The sequence below is a fragment of the Bos indicus genome, chromosome 12 (genome assembly GCF_029378745.1).
Source record: "Bos indicus isolate NIAB-ARS_2022 breed Sahiwal x Tharparkar chromosome 12, NIAB-ARS_B.indTharparkar_mat_pri_1.0, whole genome shotgun sequence".
Lineage (NCBI taxonomy): Eukaryota > Metazoa > Chordata > Mammalia > Artiodactyla > Bovidae > Bos > Bos indicus.
Genome location: NC_091771.1, coordinates 69781369 through 69802198, shown reverse-complemented (window position 1 = coordinate 69802198; position 20830 = coordinate 69781369). Strand labels below are relative to the sequence as shown.

The following is a 20830-nucleotide window of genomic DNA, read 5'->3' as shown; positions in this document are numbered from 1 at the left end:
TAACAATCTACTCTGCCTGAGTTCCCTCAGATGAAATGCTCTACTCAGCAAAGACTAAGAATGTTTAACATCCTTTTCTAGCAGAGTAGACAAGCAGGATGTGTATTTTCTGTATCTGATGTTTAATGCAGTTGTTCCTGCATCTGAGTATCTTTTACTTGACAAATACTTGTTTTTAAAAAGCTATGTGGGGCTTCCCTAGTGATCCAGTGGTTAAGAATCCACTTTCCAGGATGGGAGGAAGGGATAATTAGGAGTTCAGGATGGACAGGTAGGTACACACTGCTGTATTTAAAATGGATCACCAGCAAGGACCTACTGCACAGCTCACGGAACTCTATTCAATGTTATGTGGCAGCCTGGATGGGAGGGGAATTTGGGGGAGAATGGATACATGTGTACGTATGGCTGACATACACCCTTCACCGTTCACGTGAAACTATCACAACATTGTTAACTGGCTACACCCCAGTACAAAAGGAAATGCTAAAAAAAAAACAATAATTATATCCAGATAATAAACACTGAAAAAAAGAAGAATCCATCTTCCAATGCCAGAGGCTCTGGTTAGATCCCTGGTCCCCTAGTGGGGGAACTAATATCCCACATGCCCAGGGCAACTGAGCCCACATGCCACAATTAGAGATGCTATGCACTGTAACGAAGACCCAATGCAACCAAACACATAAATAAGTATATTAAAAAAATTGATAACTATGTGTGAAAAATATATCAGAAGATTATTATTTAAAAGAACTCTGAGGTTGATGTATTTGAAGACCAGAAGTCCATCATGCCCAGGGGATTCAAGTCCTGGGCTCTGTGACAACCTAGGAGGGTAGGATGGGATGAGAGGTGGGAAAGAGGTTCAAGAGAGAGGAAACATATGTATACCTATGGCTGATTCATGCTGATGTATGGCAGAAACCAACACAATATTGTAAAGCGATTATCCTCCAATTAAAAATAAATTTTTAAAAAACTCCTTCATGGAGGAAATCATCACCCTCTCGTGTGCACATCCCACATTTAGGTTTCTGTATTTTGTTGTACAAAACACAGGACACTAAGTGCACATGTACATGTCCTTCATATCTCTTGTAACACAGAGAAATGACATGCCTATGTCCACATCATCAGAGCACTCACCACACTGGGCTGAAATAGTCTGCCTGCATATCTGTCTTGCCCCAGAACCTGGCTGCCTCTGGAGGACAGAGGTGTCAAGATCTGGCTCATGTCTATATCTTTAGCTCCAGTACATGGCTGCACATTCCCTAATGTGCACTGATGGGACCAAGTCAAGTCACATGAAGAAATGCTCAGAGCTTCCTGGAAGAGCCTTCACCACCTCCAGACTTCCTGGAGGGGCCACTGTGACAAAAAGAAGTCCCCACTGTCTCCATCCATCCTGAACAGCTGCCACATAGATAATCTCCTTCACTGAGACGTCCAAACTCCCCACGAGCAGTTCCCAACCATGTCACATGAAGCATCAAGAAGGAAAACACAATGTGCATTTATCCCGATGTATTTGGCCATGAAACCTTTTTGCAAAACTAATGTACTCAGAGAAACATCTTTCTAGATATACCCAATTCTAGCTCAAACTGAGTCACACTCAGCTCTGGGCTCCACTCTGAGGTCTGAACAGGGGCTGTGGCATTGCATCAGGCTGACAAAAGGCATCACAACTTACCCTTCCTGCGCCCACAGGTCCAACCACAGCTAACAGTTCACCAGGTCTGACAGTAAAGGAAAGGCCTTGGAGGGTTGGGGTCTCTGATTCCTGCAAATTAAAGTTTATAAAAATGTACCCATTTCAATAAAGTAATACACATGACTTTAAAAAGTAGAAAAAATAATGTAATAGTCACTGATATCCTGACATTAACTCACATTTTTCTCCTTCCTATTTTAAGATACTGTGTCCCGAAGGCCTTTTCATCCAATCCTATGACTTAGGGGGTTTGAAGTAGTTTTTGTTTGTTTGTTTAATTTTTTAACTTTACAATATTGTATTGGTTTTGCCATATATCAACATGAATCCACCACAGGTATACACATGTTCCCCATCCTGAACCCTCCTCCCTCCTCCCTCCCCATATCATCCCTCTGGGTCGTCCCAGTGCACCAGCCCCAAGCATCCAGTATCGTGCATCTAAGTTGCCTTTAGGAAGCCTCTTTCTTTTACCATATTTACATATGGATTCAGCTCTAGACACCCACAGAATTTAGTAGCAGACATGACAAGGCATCTTCCTGAAATGCAAACTGAATGATGCACACTACTTTATTAAAATAATGTACTTAATACAATATCCAGTGTAGAAGGTTTTTAATCATTTATAAGTTTTCATCAGGACCCTTGGTTTTAACTGTTTCATTAATCTCCACAAAGCAGCAGCATAAGTACCTGGCATGCCTGGCCTTTTACTAAATAAATAAATTGAAAGTGAAAGTCGCTCAGTCCTGTCCAATTCTTTGCAATCCCATGGACTATAAAGTCCATGGAATTCTCCAGGCCAGAATACTAGAGTGAATAGCTTTTTCCTTCTCTAGGGGATCTTCCCAACCCAGGGATCAAACCCAGATCCCCCACATTGCAGGAGGATTCTTTACCAACTGAGCCACAAGGGAAGCCCAAGAATACCAGACAGGTAGCCTATTCCTTCTCCAGGGGATCTTCCCAACCCAGAAATCAAACTGGGGTCTCCTGTATTGCAAATGGATTCTTTACCAACTGAGCTATAAGGGAAGCCCTAAATAATTTGAAAGCTCCACTAATCTCTCCATTTTCTTTTGATAGAACAAACCTCAGTAATGCTCAATAAGCAAACAGGCACTTTATATTAAGAAGTCACTCTTGGTAAATTAACTCTTATAAGTAATCTTCAAAGCTCTAAAGAGGGCTTTAATTCAACACCAAGAACAAAACAATGGGTAATAAAGAAATTAATTATGACACCATGGGTCAGAGTGATAAAGCCTCAATTTTATACACGATACATGCATTATGTGTCCTGGCTAAACAGGGCAATAAAGTACTTCTACTGTAAGAAAAATATAAAGCATGAAGGTATATATGACAACACATAATCCAACTCAAGGGTGAAGGACAAAGTACTCCTCATGCTGATCACAGGTCACATTCCAGAGAGACCTAGAGTATCTGCATGTCTTTACATATCTTTAGTGTTAAGAAAATAGTAACTGCTATGTCAAAAAAAAAAAAAAAAGGTTTCATGTTATTAAGTAAAACACTCAAAAGACTAAAGGCATAGAGTCTGGATTAAAAGTCTGGAATAATCATCAAATTGAAATTTTTTTCTAGAAAAGACTGAACTAATTAAACAACATTCACATACTTAAAAAATGACAATGATTTTTCATCACCAAAAAAACTAGTTTCAGATTTTAGGAAGGAATGATCTACCAAAAGAAGCTACATTTTCATATGCAAGAAACATTTTTTAAGCCTTTTAAGCTTCTCCACTTTCCCCCTCAGTCAGTCTCTCCCATCAAGAAGCTTTCATAAGCCTCTTATCCATCTTCATCAGCAGGCAGACAGACTGAAAACCACAATCACAGAAAACTAACCAATCTGATCACATGGACCACAGCTTTGTCTAACTCAATGAAACTATGAGACATGCCATGTAGGGCCACCCAAGACAAACGGGTCATGGTGGAGAGTTCTGACAAAATGTGGTCCACTGGAGAAGGGAATGGCAAACCACTTTAGTATTCTTGCCTTGAGAACCCCATGAACAGTATGAAATGGCAAAAAGATAAGACACTGAAAGATGAACTCCCCAGGTCAGTAGGCGCCCAATATACTACTGGAGATCAGTGGAGAAATAACTCCATAAAGAATGAAGAGACGGAGCCAAAGCAAAAACAACACCCAGCTGTGGATGTGACTAGTGACAGAAGCCAAGTCCAATGCTGTAAAGAGCAATATTGTAGATGAACCTGGAATGTTAGGTCCATGAATCAAGGCAAATTGGAAGTGGTCAAACAGGAGATGGCAAGAGTGAACATTGACATTTAAGGAATCAGCAAAATAAAATGACTGGAATGGGTGAATTTAACTCAGATGACCATTGTATCTACTACTGTGGGCAAGAATTCCTTAGAAGAAATGGAGTGGCCATCGTACTCAACAAGAGAGTCCAAAATGCAGTACTTGGATGCAATCTCAAAAATGACAGAATGATCTCTGTTCGTTTCCAAGACAAACCATTCAATATCACAGTAATCCAAGCCTATGCCCCAACCAGTAACGCTGAAGAAGCTGAAGTTGAATGGTTCTATGAAGACCTACAAGACCTTCTAGAAAGTGAAGTGAAGTCTCTCATTTGTGTCCGACTCTTTGCAATCCCGTGGACTGTAGCCTACCAGGATCCTCCGTCCATGATATTTTCCAGGCAAGAATACTGGAGTGGGTTGCCATTTCCTTCTCCAGGATATCTTCCCAACCTGGGATTGAACCCAGGTCTTCCACATTGTAGGCAGATGTCTTACTGTCTGAGCTACCAGAACTAACACACACAAAAAAAGATGTCCTTTTCATTATAGGGGACTGGAATGCAAAAGTAGGAAGTCAAGAAACACCTAGACTAACAGGCAAATTTGGCCTTGGAGTACAGAATGAAGCAGGGCAAAGGACAATAGAGTTTTGCCAAGAGAACACACTGGTCATAGCAAACACCTTCTTCCAACAATACAAGAGAAGGCTCTACAATTGGACATCACCAGATGGTCAATACCAAAATCAGACTGATTATATTCTTTGCAACCAAAGATGGAGAAGCTCTATACAGTCAGCAGAAAAAAGACGGGGGGCTGACTGTGGCTCAGATCATGAACTCCCTATTGCCAAAATCAGACTTAAATTGAAGAAAGTAGGGGAAATCAGTAAACCATTCAAGTATGACCTAAATCAAGTACCTTACAATTATACAGTGGAAGTGGAAAAACAGATTCAAGATCTGATAGACAGACTGCTGGATGAACTATGGACAGAGGTTCATGACATTGTACAGGAGACAGGGAGCAAGACCATCCCCAAGAAAAAGAAATGCAAAAAAGCAAAATGGCTGTCTGAGGAGGCCTTACATTATAGCTGAGAAAAGAAGAGAAGCAAAAAGCAAAGGAGAAAAGGAAAGGTGCATCCATTTGAATGTGGAGTTCCAAAGAATAGCAAGGAGAGATAAGAAAGCCTTCCTCAGTGAACAGTGCAAAGAAATAGAGGAAAACAGTAGAATGGGAAAGACCAGAGATCTCTTCAAGAAAATTAGAGATAACAAGGGAATATTTCATGCAAAGATGGGCAATGAAGGATAGAAATGGTATGGACCTAACAGAAGTAGAAGACATTAAAAAGAAGTGGCAAGAATACACAGAAGAACTGTACAAAAAAGATCTTCACCATCCCAGAAAATCACAATGGTGTGATCACTCACCTAGAGCCAGACATCCTGGAATGTGAAGTCAAGTGGGCCTTAAGAAGCATCACTACAAACAAAGAGAGTGGAGGTGATGGAATTCCAGCTGAGTTATTCCAAATCCTAAAAGATGGTGCTGTGAAAGTGCTACACTCAATATACCAGCAAATTTGGAAAACTCAGCAGTGGCCACAGGACTGGAAAAGGTCAGTTTTCATTCCAATTCCAAAGAAAGGCAATGCCAAAGAATGTTCAAACTACTAAACAATTGCACTCATCTCACACTCTAGTAAAATAATGCTCAAAATTCTCCAAGCCAGGCTTCAGTAATACGTGAATCATGAAATTCAAGATGTTCAAGTTGGATTTAGAAAAGGCAGAGGAACCAGAGATCAAATTGCCAACATCCACTGGGTTATCAAAAAAATCAAAGAGTTCCAGAAAATCATCTACTTCTGCTTTACTGACTATGACAAAGCCTTTGACTGTGTGGATCACAATAAACTGTGGAAAATTCTTTAAGCGATGGGAATACCAGACCACCTGACCTACCTCTTAAGAAATCTGTATACAGGTCAGGAAGCAACAGATAGAACTGGACATGGAACAACAGACTGGTTCCAAATAGGAAAAGGAGTTTGTCAAGGCTGTATATTGTCACCAAGTTATTTAACATATGCAGAGTACATCATGAGAAATGCCAGGCTGGATGAAGCACAAGCTAGAATCAAGATTGCCGGGAGAAATATCAATAACCTCAGATATGCAGATGACACCAGCCTTATGACAGAAAGCAAAGAAGAACTAAAGAGCCTCTTGACGGAAGTGAAAGAGGAGAGTGAAAAAGTTGGCTTAAAGCTCAACATTCAGAAAACTAAGATCAAGGACTCTGGTCCCATTTCTTCATGGCAAATAGATGGGGAAACAGTGGAAACAGTGTCAGACTTTATTTTGGTGGGCTCCTAAATCACTGCAGATGGTGACTGCAACCATGAAATTAAAGGACGCTTGCTCCTTGGAAGAAAAACTATGATCAACCTAGACAGCATATTGAATAGCAGAGACATCACTTTGTCAACTAAGGTCCATCTAGTCAAGGCTATGGTTTTTCCAGTAGTCATGTATAGATGTGAGAGTTGGACTATAAAGAAAGCTGAGTACCGAAGAATTGATGCTTTTGAACTGTAGTGTTGGAGAAGACTCGAGAGTCCCTTGGACTGCAAGGAGATCCAACCAGTCCATCCCAAAGGAGATCAGTCCTGAGTGTGCATTGGAAGGACTGATGCTAAAGCTGAAACTCCAACACTTTGGCCACCTGATGCGAAGAACTGACTCATTTGAAAAGACCCTAACATTGGGAGAGATCAAGGGCAAGAGGAGAAGGGGACAACAGAGGATGAGATGGCTGGATGGCATCACCGACTTAATGGACATGAGTTTGGGTGAACTCCGGGAGTTGGTTATGGACAGGGAGGCCTGGTGTGCTGCAATCCATGGGGTCACAAAGAGTCCGACACGACTGAGCGACTGAACTGAACTCCTTTCTTCCTGCCTGACACTTGGGATTCCTATTTTACTACTTTTCAATCAGGTATGACAGCAAAATAGTGAACCACCTACAAACACCAGCTTCCTATCACAGCCCCTCAGTCTGTCAAGGACAGAGTTGCCTCTGCATTCAGGCTTCAGGATCACGCACTGCTCCAGGGTGACCAGAAGGTGGCAGCACTCGACAGCTCATGCTGCTGGGTCCCTCCCCCACTGGTTATCCAGGCTCAGGGAACACTGACTAACAAGGATCATAATTTAAGCCACTACTCTGTGCAGACAAGGTTTAAAACCCTGCCCCGTGAGATCTGGAGGCTCCCACAAGACGTATGTTTCGCCTTTTTTTTTTTTTTGGCTGCTGCTCTGGGTCTTTGTTGGGGTGTGTGGGTTTAGTTGCTCCATAGCATGTGATCTTAGTTGATCTCTCATGTGATCTCTCATAGCTTGAGATCTTAGTTCCTCAACCAGGGATGGAACTAGAGTTCCCCATACCGAAAGGTGGATTCTTAATCACTGGACCACCAGAGAAGGCCCTGGAAGCATTTATTTTAAAACTTAAAGATCGACACCAAGTCTCATCATTTCATGAATGAGACCTGGGTCCCTGAGACCTTGCCCACCTGCCCACCTGGCTGTCTAGGAGAGCAAGTTACAGAGCTCACATCTGTTTTTTGCCTCCGAGCCCAGCAGGGGCTTCATTCAGACTCAGCTTCTATCCAAAACCCCAATGTCTTCCCCTTCCCCTCCAAAGGCTCCCTCACCCATGACCTAACCTGACAGCCCTAATGACTAATGACCCCAGCAAGGGACACAGTCCTTCCATAGGAAAGGCCAGGACAACAGAACAAGGTATTCTGAACTACAGTGAAATTTACACAGAAGTCGGTGACCATGTTATTAAGCTCTTGAAAGAACAAGATAGTTCATTTTAAAATGCTGCATCAGTTCATTTCAGTTCAGTCACTCAGTCATATCAGACTCTCTGCGACCCCATGAATCACAGCACTCCAGGCCTCCCTGTCCATCACCAACTCCGGGAGTTCACCCAGATTCATGTCCATCGAGTCAGTGATGCCATCCAGCCATCTCATCCTCTGTTGTCCCCTTCTCCTCCAGCCCCCAATCCCTCCCAGCATCAGAGTCTTTTCCAATGAGTCAACTCTTTGCATGAGGTGGCCAAAGTACTGGAGTTTCAGCTTCAGCATCATTCCTTCCAAAGAAATCCCAGGGCTGATCTCCTTCAGAATGGACTGGTTGGATCTCCTTGCAGTCCAAGGGACTCTCAAGAGTCTTCTCCAACACCACAGTTCAAAACCATCAGTTCTTCAGCGCTCAGCCTTCTTCACAGTCCAACTCTCACATCCATATATGACCACTGGAAAAACCATAGCCTTGACTAGACGGACCTTTGTTGGCAAAGTAATGTCTCTGCTTTTCAATATGCTATCTAGGTTGGTCATAACTTTTCTTCCAAAGAGTAAGCGTCTTTTAATTTCATGGCTGCAGTCACCATCTGCAGTGATTTTGGAGCTAAAAAAAATAAAGTCTAAAACTGTTTCCACTGTTTCCCCATCTATTTCCCATGAAGTGATGGGACCAGATGCCATGATCTTAGTTTTCTGAATGTTGAGCTTTAAGCCAACTTTTTCACTCTCCACTTTCACTTTCATCAAGAGGCTTTTTAGTTCCTCTTCACTTTCTGCCACGCATAGTTTGGTACAAAATCAATTTCAATGGACACCCGCACACACTGGTTGGGGAGGGGGGGCGGTGAGGATGCAGGGGACAGAAGGACAGACACAGCGTTGGGCGCCCAGGTCCAGTTGAACACCTGCACGGAGGACGTGTTGTTGGGCTCTCCCACCTGCTGCTCTGGGCCACGGGCTGCCTAGCCATGCTCTGTGTGATGACCGGCTCAGGACACCTCCCCGGTGCTGATGTGACTACAGTCCAGCTTTACTGAGCACCACGATAGCCCCAGTACCGCCAACTCCTCAGGGACACCTCTCCAGCATCAGAAATCTGGGAAACCACAACAGCTGTGTTTCCTGTTTTGATGCTAAGGCTGCTAATACTACCTCCTTTTGGACTGAATGAAAGGTAAATGCTACTGTTTACATAATTCAGAGTTAGTCACTGCCAGTTGGTAAACACAGAATTCTTTCTGTGCCCGCTGTCACACCATTGCCAACCAATTCGAGAGCTAACACCACAACTCTGCCTTCCCCTCCACAGCTCCCACCACAGCTGCCACATCATGTGTAACTAAAAGCACTAACTCCAAGCTCACAATCCACGCCAAAGTCTGCCTCTGATGCAGCCAGGTTCTTTGGAGGAGCTGTCCTTTCTTGGGTGTGTAGGCTGTAATTTTCTTTCTCTATAGATTTGCAAATCTAAAAACAAAATTACCACACTCTATGGACTTCCTTGGTGACTCAGATGGTAAAGAATCTGCCTGCAATGTGCAAGACTCAGGTTTGACCCCTGGGTAGGGAAGATTCTCTGGAGAAGAGAATGACAACCCATTCCAGTATTCTTACCTGAAGAATTCCATGGACAGAGAAGCCTGGAGGGCTACAATCCTTGGGGTCACAAAGAGTTGGACCACACTGAGCGACTAACACCAACCCCACCCTCTGAAAATGGATCTGCTAAATGAATAAGGACTGGAGTGTAACTCACTGAAACCAAAATATCGTCTTTCAATATGTCCCACATGGAACATGCTATTCTGGGATCTTTAATTTTTCAAGGGATGCATATAGGAGCATCGCTCTTGAAGAAAAATCAGTTAAATCATTTTGCTCAAGGGGAATATTTAAAGTACTCCGCATGAATATTTGTGGCTTCTTCTTATACCTTAAATGCCTTCTGCTGTGGGGTTAGATTCTCTCTTCTTTACATGCCAAATGTAATTCTGTAAGTGATGGAAAACACTGTCCTGTGCAGACAGCCTCATAACCCTTTTGCAGGTGCAGGAAAAGTCACTTAGCAGTCCCTAGGCAAGATTACTAGAGTGGGTTGCCATTCCCTTTTCCAGGGGATTTTCCCAACCTAGGAACCGAACCTGGATCTCCTGCACTGCAGGCAGATTCTTTACCGTGGAGCCACCACGGAAGCCCAATATTGTAAAGTAATTAGCCTCCAATTAAAATTTTTTAAAAAGTAGTCATTTTAAAGCCTGAAAGATGCATTATTTTTATTCAAACTCAGGATGTACTTTAGTGACCAGAATTGAGAAGGTGCTAAATGAGCATCAATCAGGTGGATTTTTGGCTATCATTTAAAAAGTGGAATAAATTTAAAAATTTAGTATACTTAGAGTAAAATTTTGTGCTTGATAACAGTTTTTTCTACATGGAAAAAAAGATGCCATGTTCCAGATTTTAAAAAATGAATGGAAAGGACAAAAAAATAGTAAAGTATAACAGATTATTGTTCATACTTATAAAGCACTTTGTATCACTTAGAAATTAAAGAATAATGCCTTAAAGTCTAGACTTAACCTAAAATGCTGGTGATTTGCTATTTCACATTAAAGAAGGGAGAAGTTTGTCTGAGGATATAACTGTTGATGTGGGCAATAAAAAATCTGCTCTAAGATACTACACTGTTAGTATTTAACTGAAAACTTACCTACTTAATTTCAAGCCCGAGTAACTTGAATAATTTATAGGAAGTCAAAAGCCTTCATCTATTGAACCACCCTAAATTTTTATTATGGCTGTTAAAAAGTATAAAGTTGATTTAATCATATTTTCCTTCATACTTCAAAAAAGTTTCCTAACTGTTGTACCTTAAGATTTCCACTGAGCTTTTTTAAAATGTAACTTTTATGAGGTAAGAAAGAAGTTGTTTTAGAATCATTTACTCTTTAATGAGACAATCATTTTAAGTTTTGACACAGAAAATGTGAGCAGTATAATTTCAGAAAAAATCTTAGTTGATCAGATTACTGTCAATTTATAATGATGATTGCCCTAGGTAAATAGATCGTACTTTTTATTTCTTCTCACCCATCTTTTTCTTCTTAGTTCCAATTCCTGTGGTATGGTAAGCATGCATACTTTCATCTCTTTAGTTTCCTTATGAATCACTAGTTTTTTCAGGTTTAGAGGGATCCTCTTCCCTGCCTTTGACACGCAGGATTAGTTGAGGGGTTTAAGTCAGTTTAAAATGAGCTTTTGCTCACTAAGGCTCCAGGTCATTAAGGCTTTTTTGTTTTAGCTTCCTTACCCTACAATGGCTGAATTTAGCACTTGGTTTTCAATATTATATAGTAAGAAATGACAAGTTGCTCTTGACCATTTCTTAAGCCAAAATTCCTTACATTTAGATAATTAAAGGTTCATAAAATGAAGATTTACTATTTCTTCATTGCTTGCTGGTACAGCTATAGTTTGTTTTACTCGCAAGTTTATACATATCCCTAATGTTTTCAAGTGCCTTAATTGTTTAATATCTCTGGCTTCAAAGGTTTCTAGGAAAAGATATGCTTACCTCACATTTTTGTGTCTCCCTCAGTAGTGACAGTCTGGTACTGCATGAAAAATGTTATTATGGTGCCATGGCTGTTAGTTTCTAATGAGTGCTATTAGACTAGATTCAGTTGAAAATATTTAGAATTTCCATTCTCTGAAAGTGGTAAAAATTAGCTACAATACCATAATCATCATTTACCTAGAGAGGAATACCTTTGCTTTGCTTTGCTAAGTCACTTCAGTCATGTCCGACTCTGCAACCCTATGGACTGTAGCCCACCAGGCTCTTCTATCCATGGGATTCTCCAGGCAAGAATACCGGAGGGGGTGGCCGTTTCCTTCTCCAAGGAAACCTTGACACACAATGTTAACATTGTATCTATTTTTGTGTAAACATAGCTGACGAAGCCTCTCATCTCTGTAATTTTGAATTCTGCTCTAACAGAATCATAATATGCCTTTAGATTTTACAAGAGACTTACAACAGAACTCACAGCCTTTTCCCCTCTTCCTTCAGGAGTTTAGTATCTTGAGTTAGTAATAATGTGTTTTGTTTTGTTTTGTTTTTTTAACTCTAGAAGCTATATAGAAACCTTTTCAGATTTTTCATCTGATTTATTCACATGGACTATAGTACAACTAAAATCCCTTATTCTACATTACAGGCATTTGCTGCACAGGCAGACTGCTGAATACAGATAATTTCATTTCAGTTAATAACTGCAGAATATATACTGAACTGATTTAAAACAAATCTACATGTTTGCTGGGAACAAAAGAATTCTAATAAGTTCATACAAAGTACGTGTTAGCATTCACATGAAATGTTCTTTATAATGGAATTTTAGTGGTGCTTTCTATAAATGCTTCAAGAGCATTATGACGAGAAACATCAACCAGAAGGTAAATCCACCGTATTAAGGTATTAGAAGCTCTCAGGTTAGATCAGACACCTTGTGTGAGTTTCCACAGACAGAAGGTACAGGGATGTGGTTTCATGTATGAGGGAACAAACCACTGGTTGTCGGTGGGGATGGCAGCTGCTGAGTCAGAAGCAGGTGAACAGGATGCAGGGAGCACCACAGAGTCACAGGGACAAAATACAGGACAAGTCTACAGTCAGGACATGTGCTCTGTGGTCCCCACTCTGACAGCCTGGCTCCTGGGCTCTGCTCTGGAGGGTGGACCCTCTGGTGGAGGCGCCGCCTCCCTGAGTCCCTCCAGCCCTGGGGGTGGGAGCAGCTTCCTGCCTTTGATAACCCCTGGGTTGTCTCACACACCACCATTTTGCCCTTACTGCTTTTTTCTCCCTCTTTTATCATCTGCGTAACTAATTCCCTGCATGGAACTCCCTCTCCCGCGGTGGGGTTCTGTTTTCCTAACCAATCCTCACTGATACAGGAGGGTGAGCACAGAAGACCACGGAACCGGGGAGCAGCGGGGCATTTCAGTTGGTAAAGGGGCTGCACTGGGCGTGTGATACTGACAACTTCTTGAGACCAGACCCTGTTGTTTTTTCTGTTTGACTGAACCTAACAAATAAACCAAGTGTTGGAAATCATCAGCTCTCCTAGTCAGCTTCCACACAGCATAATCCTTTAACTAGGAATCACTGGTGCTCACTATGGTCACCTGCTGTCTCCTCCTACCCTGAATGCCACCAAAGTATTCAGAACCATCCAGAAGCTCAGGATGGGAGAGCACCCGCTCTACCAGCAAAGATCCAGATCACGGCCTCACTCTGTGTATAATGAACTGGTCTGAAAATCAAGGCAAAAAATATATGCTGATTCCCCAAAGCCTCTTTAAAAACTAGTTGTGTGTTTTTCAGATAACCCATATCACATTGCAGCATTTTGTTTGTCCAATTCTGTAAATGCTAACATTACAATTGTATGGACTTTGAGATCAAAATGTGATAATACTTTGAAAGTTCTCTTGAAAATGAGAGCAAGCACAACATGTCAAACATCTTAGGCTGATTTTATAATTAATCTCCATTAGATACAAACATTAGTCCCTATTTTGAAAAATTTTGCAACATACTTTTAGTAAATGAGCAAGTCACATTTTACACCATGGGTAAAATCTAAAAATTCTCCAATAAATCGTAGTCAAAGTTGTCTGTTAGCAGTCATGATCTTGGAATGGAAGATCTGTTACCTCATCCCAAAAAGCAATGAAATCTTGCATGTCCACCATCACTTCACCCTCTGATGGCAGCTGAGTGCTGACCTGTGGTATTTCATCAAGTAATAAAAAATTCTACAGAAACGAGGGAAAAAACAGATTGTTAAACTGCAGGAAGAAAGCACAAACAAAAACAATTGCTTTCCTGGGATCTGCAAACTTTGAACAGTCTAAATACTGTTTTGCTAAAAAGTATTAGTTCACATCAGAACATATTATGCAATACATGAGACACTGGTTCAATTCCTGGGTCAGGAAGATCCACTGGAGAAGGGTTAGTCTACCCACTCCAGTATTCTTGGGCTTCCCTTATGGCTCAGCTAGTAAAGAATCCACCTGCAATGCAGGAGACCTGGGTTTGATCCCTGGGTTGGGAAGATGTCCTGGAGAAGAGAAAGGCTACCCATTCCAGTATTCTGGCCTGGAGAATTCCACAGACTGTATAGTCCATAGGGTTGCAAAGAGTCAGACACAACTGAACAACTTTCACTTTCACTCAGAACATATTAAATAATGTATAGAACAAAATATTACATAATTACTATTATTACATGATTAATAATTACTATTATTACAGCTCATGGTATATATCAATATAATCATATAATATAGTGTATTTGTTGTTGCTCAGTCACTAAGTCATGTCTGACTCTTTGCAATCCCATGGATTGCAGCACTCCAGGATCCCCTGTCCATCACTATCTCCAAGAGTTTGCTCAGGCTATCCAGCCATCTCATCCTCTTTCATCCCCTTCTCCTCTTGCCCTCAATCTTTCCCAGCATCAGGGTCTTTTCCAATGAGTTGGCTCTTGGCATTAGGTGGCCAAAGTATTGGAGCTTCAGCATCAGACCTTCCAATGAATACTCAGGGTTGATTTCCTTTAGGATTGGCTGGTTTGATCTCCTTGCAGTCCAAGGGGCTCTCAAGAGTCTTCTCCAACACCACAGTTCAAAAGCATCAAATCTTCCATTCTCAGCCTTCTTTATGGTCCAACACTCACATCCATACATGACTAGTGGAAAAACAATAGTTTTGACCATAGGGAACATTATTGGTAAAGTAATGTCTCTGCTTTTTAATACACTGTATAGGATTGTCATAGCTTTTCTTTGAAGGAGCAAGGGTCTTTGAATTTCATGGCTGCAATCAGCACTTGCAGTGATTTGGAGCCCAAGAAAATAAAGTCTGTTTCTGTTTCCATTGTTTCCCCATCTATTGCCATGAAGTAATGGGATGAGATGCCATGATTGTAGTTTTCTAAATGCTGAGGTTTAAGTCAGCTTTTTCACTCTCCTCTTTCACCTTCATCAAGAGGCTCTTTAGTTCCTCTTCCCTTTCTGCCATAAGGATGGTGTCATCTGCATGTCTGAGGTTATTGATATCTCTCCCAGCAATCTTGATTCCAGCTTGAGCTTCATCCAGCCCTGCATTTCTCATGATGTACTTTGCATATAAGTTAAAAAGGCAAGGTTACACTATACAGCCTTCATGTACTCCTTTCACAATTTGGAACCAGTCCATTATTCCATGACCAGTTCTAACTGTTGCCTCTTGACTTGCATACAAGTTTGACAGGAGACAGGTAAGGTGGTTTGATATCCCCATCTCTTTCATGATTTTCCACAGTTTGTTGTGATCCACACAGTTGAAGGCTTTAGAGTAGTCAGTGAAGCAGTAGCAGATGTTTTTCTGGAATTCTCTTGTTTTTCTATGATCCATTGGATGCTAGAAATTTGATCTCTGGTTCCTCTGCTGCCGGGAGCCGGCATACTGCATATTGCATATTGAGTGCAGCACTTTCCACAGCATCATCTTTCAGGATCTGGAATAGCTCAACTGGAATTCTATCACTGCTGGGAGCCAGTGAGGAACTCTGCCCATGACAAAGGTCATGAGGAAAGAGGCTCGGCACACGCAAAGGCGGGATCGAGCCTCAGGAGTCCCCCTGGAAATTCTTGAGCATTTACACCCAAAACCAGAGTCTGCCTACTTTCTGCTTTGTGCTTTCACCTACACCTCTGACTTTACGGGGGGCTGTCCCCCACTACCTCTCTGAAAAAAGTTAGCTTACAGCTCCAGTTAATAATTCCTGGGTGTGACAGTGTTTAACCTACAAACTCCTTTGGAAATCCTCTAGCCTGCCTGAATAGGTTTTTCCGGCCACATGTGATTGTTCAGAGCCTCCCAACTGTGAGAGGCAGGAGATGTTCTAAACTGTGTAAACACAGATTCTTTTGAATAGTTAAAAGATTGATTAGAAATTGTATTGGTGAAGGGATTTTCACTTGTTGGGCCAATGTTTACTGCTAAGTTTCCATATCCCTTACCTGCTGTGTCCCTGGCAGTGTATTGATTAATATAGTTGGTGTAAATAGTAGCTTTAATGTTTGTAACCTGGGACCCTTGAGTTAATTCTTTTTCTTGTTATAGCCCACCACACCTTTGCTCTGTAGGAATGCAACTTTATCTAATGCTTTTGGAGGGTGGCTCCTGACCAGTCACCTTTAGAGAAAAATAAGTTTTCTGAAGAAAAGGTCTTAAAATGTTAACAGGCCTCCGGGCCAGAAGATGATGCAAATCACCTAAGCTTTTGCATATGATAAGTTCGCAGGAAGAAAGCCTGGCTTGCTGCCTGACTCTACCCCTTCCCCCATTATCCTCTATGCATAACTTAAGGTATAAAAACTACTTTGGAAAATAAAGCGCGGGGCCTTGTTCACCGAAACTTGGTCTCACCATGTCGTTCTTTCTCTTACCTTCTGGCTGAATTATTCAGCCTCTTTTCTCCACTGAATTTCCTCACTGAGCTATCCTTATTTCAGCCTCTTTTCTCCACTGAATTTCCTCACTGAGCTATCCTTATTTCAGCCTCTTTTCTCCACTGAATTTCCTCACTGAGCTATCCTCATTCTATTACTCTTTATATCCTTAATTAACGTTTAATTAAGCAAGTGTTTCCTGATCCTCGCCTATGCCGTCTCTCCTTCGAATACCCTGGATCAGCCGGGGCTGGTCCCCGGCACTCTGCCTTTTCTAAATCCAGCTTGGATCTGGAACTTCTTAATTCACATAATGGTGGGAATTATAAATGTGAAAAGAAGAGGGCAGCTAGAGAGAGAAGATTAAGCAGTAAATAAAGAGGGGACAGGGATGAAAAGGCAGATGCAAAAGGTGGCTCAGACATCAACAAGCAAAACATCTGTGGGGGAAAGAACTCATTTTTGAACACAGAGAATTAAGTGAATCTGAGGCCAGTCTTTCTGTCCAAGCAGCAGGGAGCTCTCAGCAAGTTCCTCCCCTCCCAGCCCAGAGAGGAATCTTACACCCCAGGACTATGCACAGTCACTGCCTGGTCACTGGGGTTAGCACAGGAGATGCACTCTGTTTGCTTCTCCTGCTTTTAGACATTTTAATCACTCTGCAGGCATCACTACACAAGAGCCCTGTGCTACTGCTACTTATATATACTACTGCCCCTCCATGAAAACCAGTCTTACGGTATCTGTAACTCACTCTACCTATGAACAGAAGTGGGCACCTACAACATTCTGGGAAGACTGCCAGCTTTGGCACTGAGAGAGTTAAATATCTCCTAATTGGAACACAGTGACACCAAACAAAAGGGCATTTTACAAAAAATCCACCTACAACTGAAAGCAATTATTTGTCCCCAAACCTTGATTCTTCGGATGCTGACAACGGCCTCTGACACATTCTCAATGGCCATGGGGAAGTAGGGGGTGCTCGAAAACCTCAGAGCCTCAAACAGCATCACCACCACAAACACTTGGCTGGCTGTGATCAGGTTGTCAAGGAGCTCATTGGTGATGAAGGTGACAAAAATTATAATTTTGCTGACAGCCAAACATGATGCCAAATTCATTCCCCTAAGGTAGGAAATTCTCAGAATCTTGGAAATGTCCTTCCTGAAAAAGAGAATAGGAAAGAGGTTTTAAAAGAAGCATCGACATCCAAGGCACGAATTCAAGTCCTCACATGGAGACACTGCACGCCTGGGGCTCCGTGCCAACACCAGGACGCACACTTCATCACCACTTCACTTCCAACTAAATAGCGGCTTCACGTCACCCTTTTAAACACTGTGGGTCAACTGGACTGGGTTTGAACATTCTTTCAACAAACATTCATAACCACAAGTCCTGGACCAGGCTCCCCGCTAATGACAGAAAGACACAGTCCGTCCCCTCCAGGAGCTCATGAATTTGTGGGGGAAGAGAATAAAACACCCCAAAATTGTGAGGCACCAAGACATTAGACAGAGACAGGCACCATGGCCCCTATGGAAGCACATGTCCTGGGTGTTGGAAATAGTGCTGCAATGAGCATTGAGGGACATGTGTCTTTTTGAATTTTGGTTTTCTCAGGGCATATGCCCAGTAGAGGGATGGCTGGGTCATATGGCAGATTTATTCCTAGTTTTCTAAGGAATCTCCAGCCTCTTTTCCATAATAGCTGTGCCAATTTGCACTCCTACCACAGAGCAGGAGGGTACTGTTTGTAGACTTTTTGTTGATGGCCATGCCTACCAGTGTGAGGTGATACTTCACTGTAGTCTTTTTTTCTTTTTTTTTTTCTAATTTTTTTTATACTTTTAGACGGCCGAGCCGCCGAGCCAGGCGGCAGAGAAGCGGCAGGCGGCTGCGTCGCGGGCGGTGTCTGCGCGGCTGCGGCCCGGCCGGCGGCTGCGGCGACTCCAGTCCCGTCAGCGCCGGCCCCCGCCCCCTCCCCTCCCCTTCCCCAGGAGCGCCTTCACTGTAGTCTTGATTTGTATTTCTCTAAGAAAGAATGATGTTGAGAATTTTTTCACGTGTTTATTGGCTATCTGTATGTCTTCAGAAGCGTATATAATTTTTCCTTTAAGAAGATGGTAATGGAACAGCAGGTTAAAATGACATATCCCCTCTTCCACTTAACCCTCCTGCCACATGTGAGGTGTGGAGTTCATAGTATTTAAGTTCATCTTCATTTGAAAACTTGGTAAGCCTTCTAATTTCAGTCAATAAAAATAGGGGGGAAAGTACAAAAATATGGTGTGATATGTATAAAAACGTACCTTCTTAATCTGGTAATAAGGTCTATAAATGACTGTCCCCAAGCATACATTTTTACTGTTCTGATGCCAGTTATAACTTCACTCATGGTCCTGATCCTGTCATCTGTGAAAGCTGTGGTCTTACTCCTGAGGGAATAGACGTGAGAGATGAGACTTAATGACCACAGCCCAACTTTCCAGCAGCAGCAGCAGCAGGAGGGGGCAAAGGGAGGGACCAGGGATCGATGATTCCCTACAGCTCTTCTGTGCTGACATCACAGGCAGGTCCTTCTCAAAGTGAAAATGGAGAAAAAGACTTCTAGAAGTCAACCATTCAGCCTAATTCAAGGAGTAACTTGGGAACTTGCAGTACTGGCTGAGGAAGACCCAAAGTCAGTCAGGTATAAACTCTCTGCCCAAGGAGGTCGCAGCTGGGCAGGGAAGGCACTGTCTAATGGGAAGACAGTGTCTGTGCTGTGATAAAATAGGAGAGAAGTTCTGGGAAGCAGAAAAGATGGGACTGTTAATTCTACCAGGAAAGCAGAACAAGAAGAAATTCAGAGACCTGGTAGCACTGGAACAGGGCCTCGAAGAATGAGGGACATCTCTTCACAGCAGACAGGAAAGGAAATTGCAAATAGACAAAAATATCACATGTAAAGTCATTAAGAAAAAAAAAGAAGAAGAGAAATTTCAAGAAAAAAAAAAAAAACTTCAAAGAGCACAACACCTCCACCACCTGACAGCCTGGACAAATGACCCACCTCCAACCCTCTGGGACCTGCTTCAGGTCTATCTCTTCGCCATTAGGTCCTTCATCACCAGTGACTGTTCTATCACATATTCTGCTGGGACTGTGGGGCTTTACTAAGACATAGTTAATTAAGATTGACCTTGTCCTTGAGGCACTTATAAGTTAATGGAAACACTGAATTAAAAACAAAACATGAAAATAGATACCTGAAAATTGCTCTAGCATAAGAATAACAAAAACACATGTAGCTAAATTTGAGCCTATAGGATTATTACTATTTAATAAAGTTTACAAAACGTCAATGTAGGTACATTCTGCTCAAGGACACTCCACTTATTCAGCTATGGTAGTGGGAGGAGCCAGTGAGTGCCATCTTCTTTCCCTCTTCAAGATCAGCCTTCAGCTTAAGGCTGGAGCCTCCACCTGCAAAGCCTGAAGGGTCTACAATGCACTCAAAGAAGAGACCAGAGAAGGCATTGGTTTAGTTTTTGAACACAAGCATCGAGCAGATGCTGCATGTTACTAAGCACTTATCACCTATTTTTTAAACCAGTGTTTCTCTTACCGGAGTGATGAAAACAACATCCCGAAGCAGCTTTGCAAAAGCAGAAGAATGATGAGAACCGCCATCGCAGCAAGACACGACATTCCTATTTCCATCCAGAGCAGGGCGGTCACTGTGACAGCCTGCAGTGGCCCCACCCACAGATAGTGAAGAACATCCTCACTGTTAAAGAGAAAGACAAGCCTTCTCAGGACTGCATACAATATAACAATACAGTAAGGACACAGTGTAGAAACAATCTGCTCTGAAGGAACAGACAAGAATTTTTTTTTTTTCCTTTTTTTTTTTCTTTTTTTTTTTTTTTTTTTAATTTTAAAAAAATTATACATGTGTTCCCCATCCTGAACCCTCCTCCCTCCTCCCTCCCCATACCATCCCTCTGGGTCGTCCCAGTGCACCAGCCCCAAGCATCCAGCATCGTGCATTGAACCTGGACTGGCATCTCGTTTCATACATGACATTTCACATGTTTCAATGCCATTCTCCCAAATCTTCCCACCCTCTCCCTCTCCCACAGAGTCCATAAGCCTGTTCTATACATCAGTGTCTCTTTTGCTGTCTCGTATACAGGGTTATCGTTACCATCTTTCTAAATTCCATATATATGCGTTAGTATACTGTATTGGTGTTTGTCCTTCTGGCTTACTTCACTCTGTATAATAGGCTCCAGTTTCATCCACCTCATTAGAACTGATTCAAATGTATTCTTTTTAATGGCTGAGTAATACTCCATTGTGTATATGTACCACAGCTTGCTTATCCATTCATCTGCTGATGGACATCTAGGT

General features: G+C 42.1%; 1 protein-coding gene across 2 annotated transcripts in view; it reads right to left on the bottom strand.

Moving 5' to 3' along the window:
* Positions 1–20367, bottom strand: part of LOC139186231 (ATP-binding cassette sub-family C member 4-like) — a 46287-nt gene extending 25920 nt beyond the window's left edge. The window contains exons 1-5 of one of the 2 annotated variants that reach the window (XM_070800393.1): positions 20043–20367; positions 18745–18870; positions 17347–17596; positions 13643–13744; positions 1700–1789 (exon numbers count right to left, since the gene is read on the bottom strand). In XM_070800393.1, the coding sequence (XP_070656494.1) occupies positions 1700–1789; positions 13643–13744; positions 17347–17596; positions 18745–18870; positions 20043–20137 (663 nt within the window). In that variant the 5' untranslated portion in view covers positions 20138–20367. The remainder of the gene's footprint in view (positions 1–1699; positions 1790–13642; positions 13745–17346; positions 17597–18744; positions 18871–20042) is intronic. The other variant, XM_070800392.1, reaches the window with a different exon arrangement.
* Positions 20368–20830: the final 463 nt, after the last annotated feature.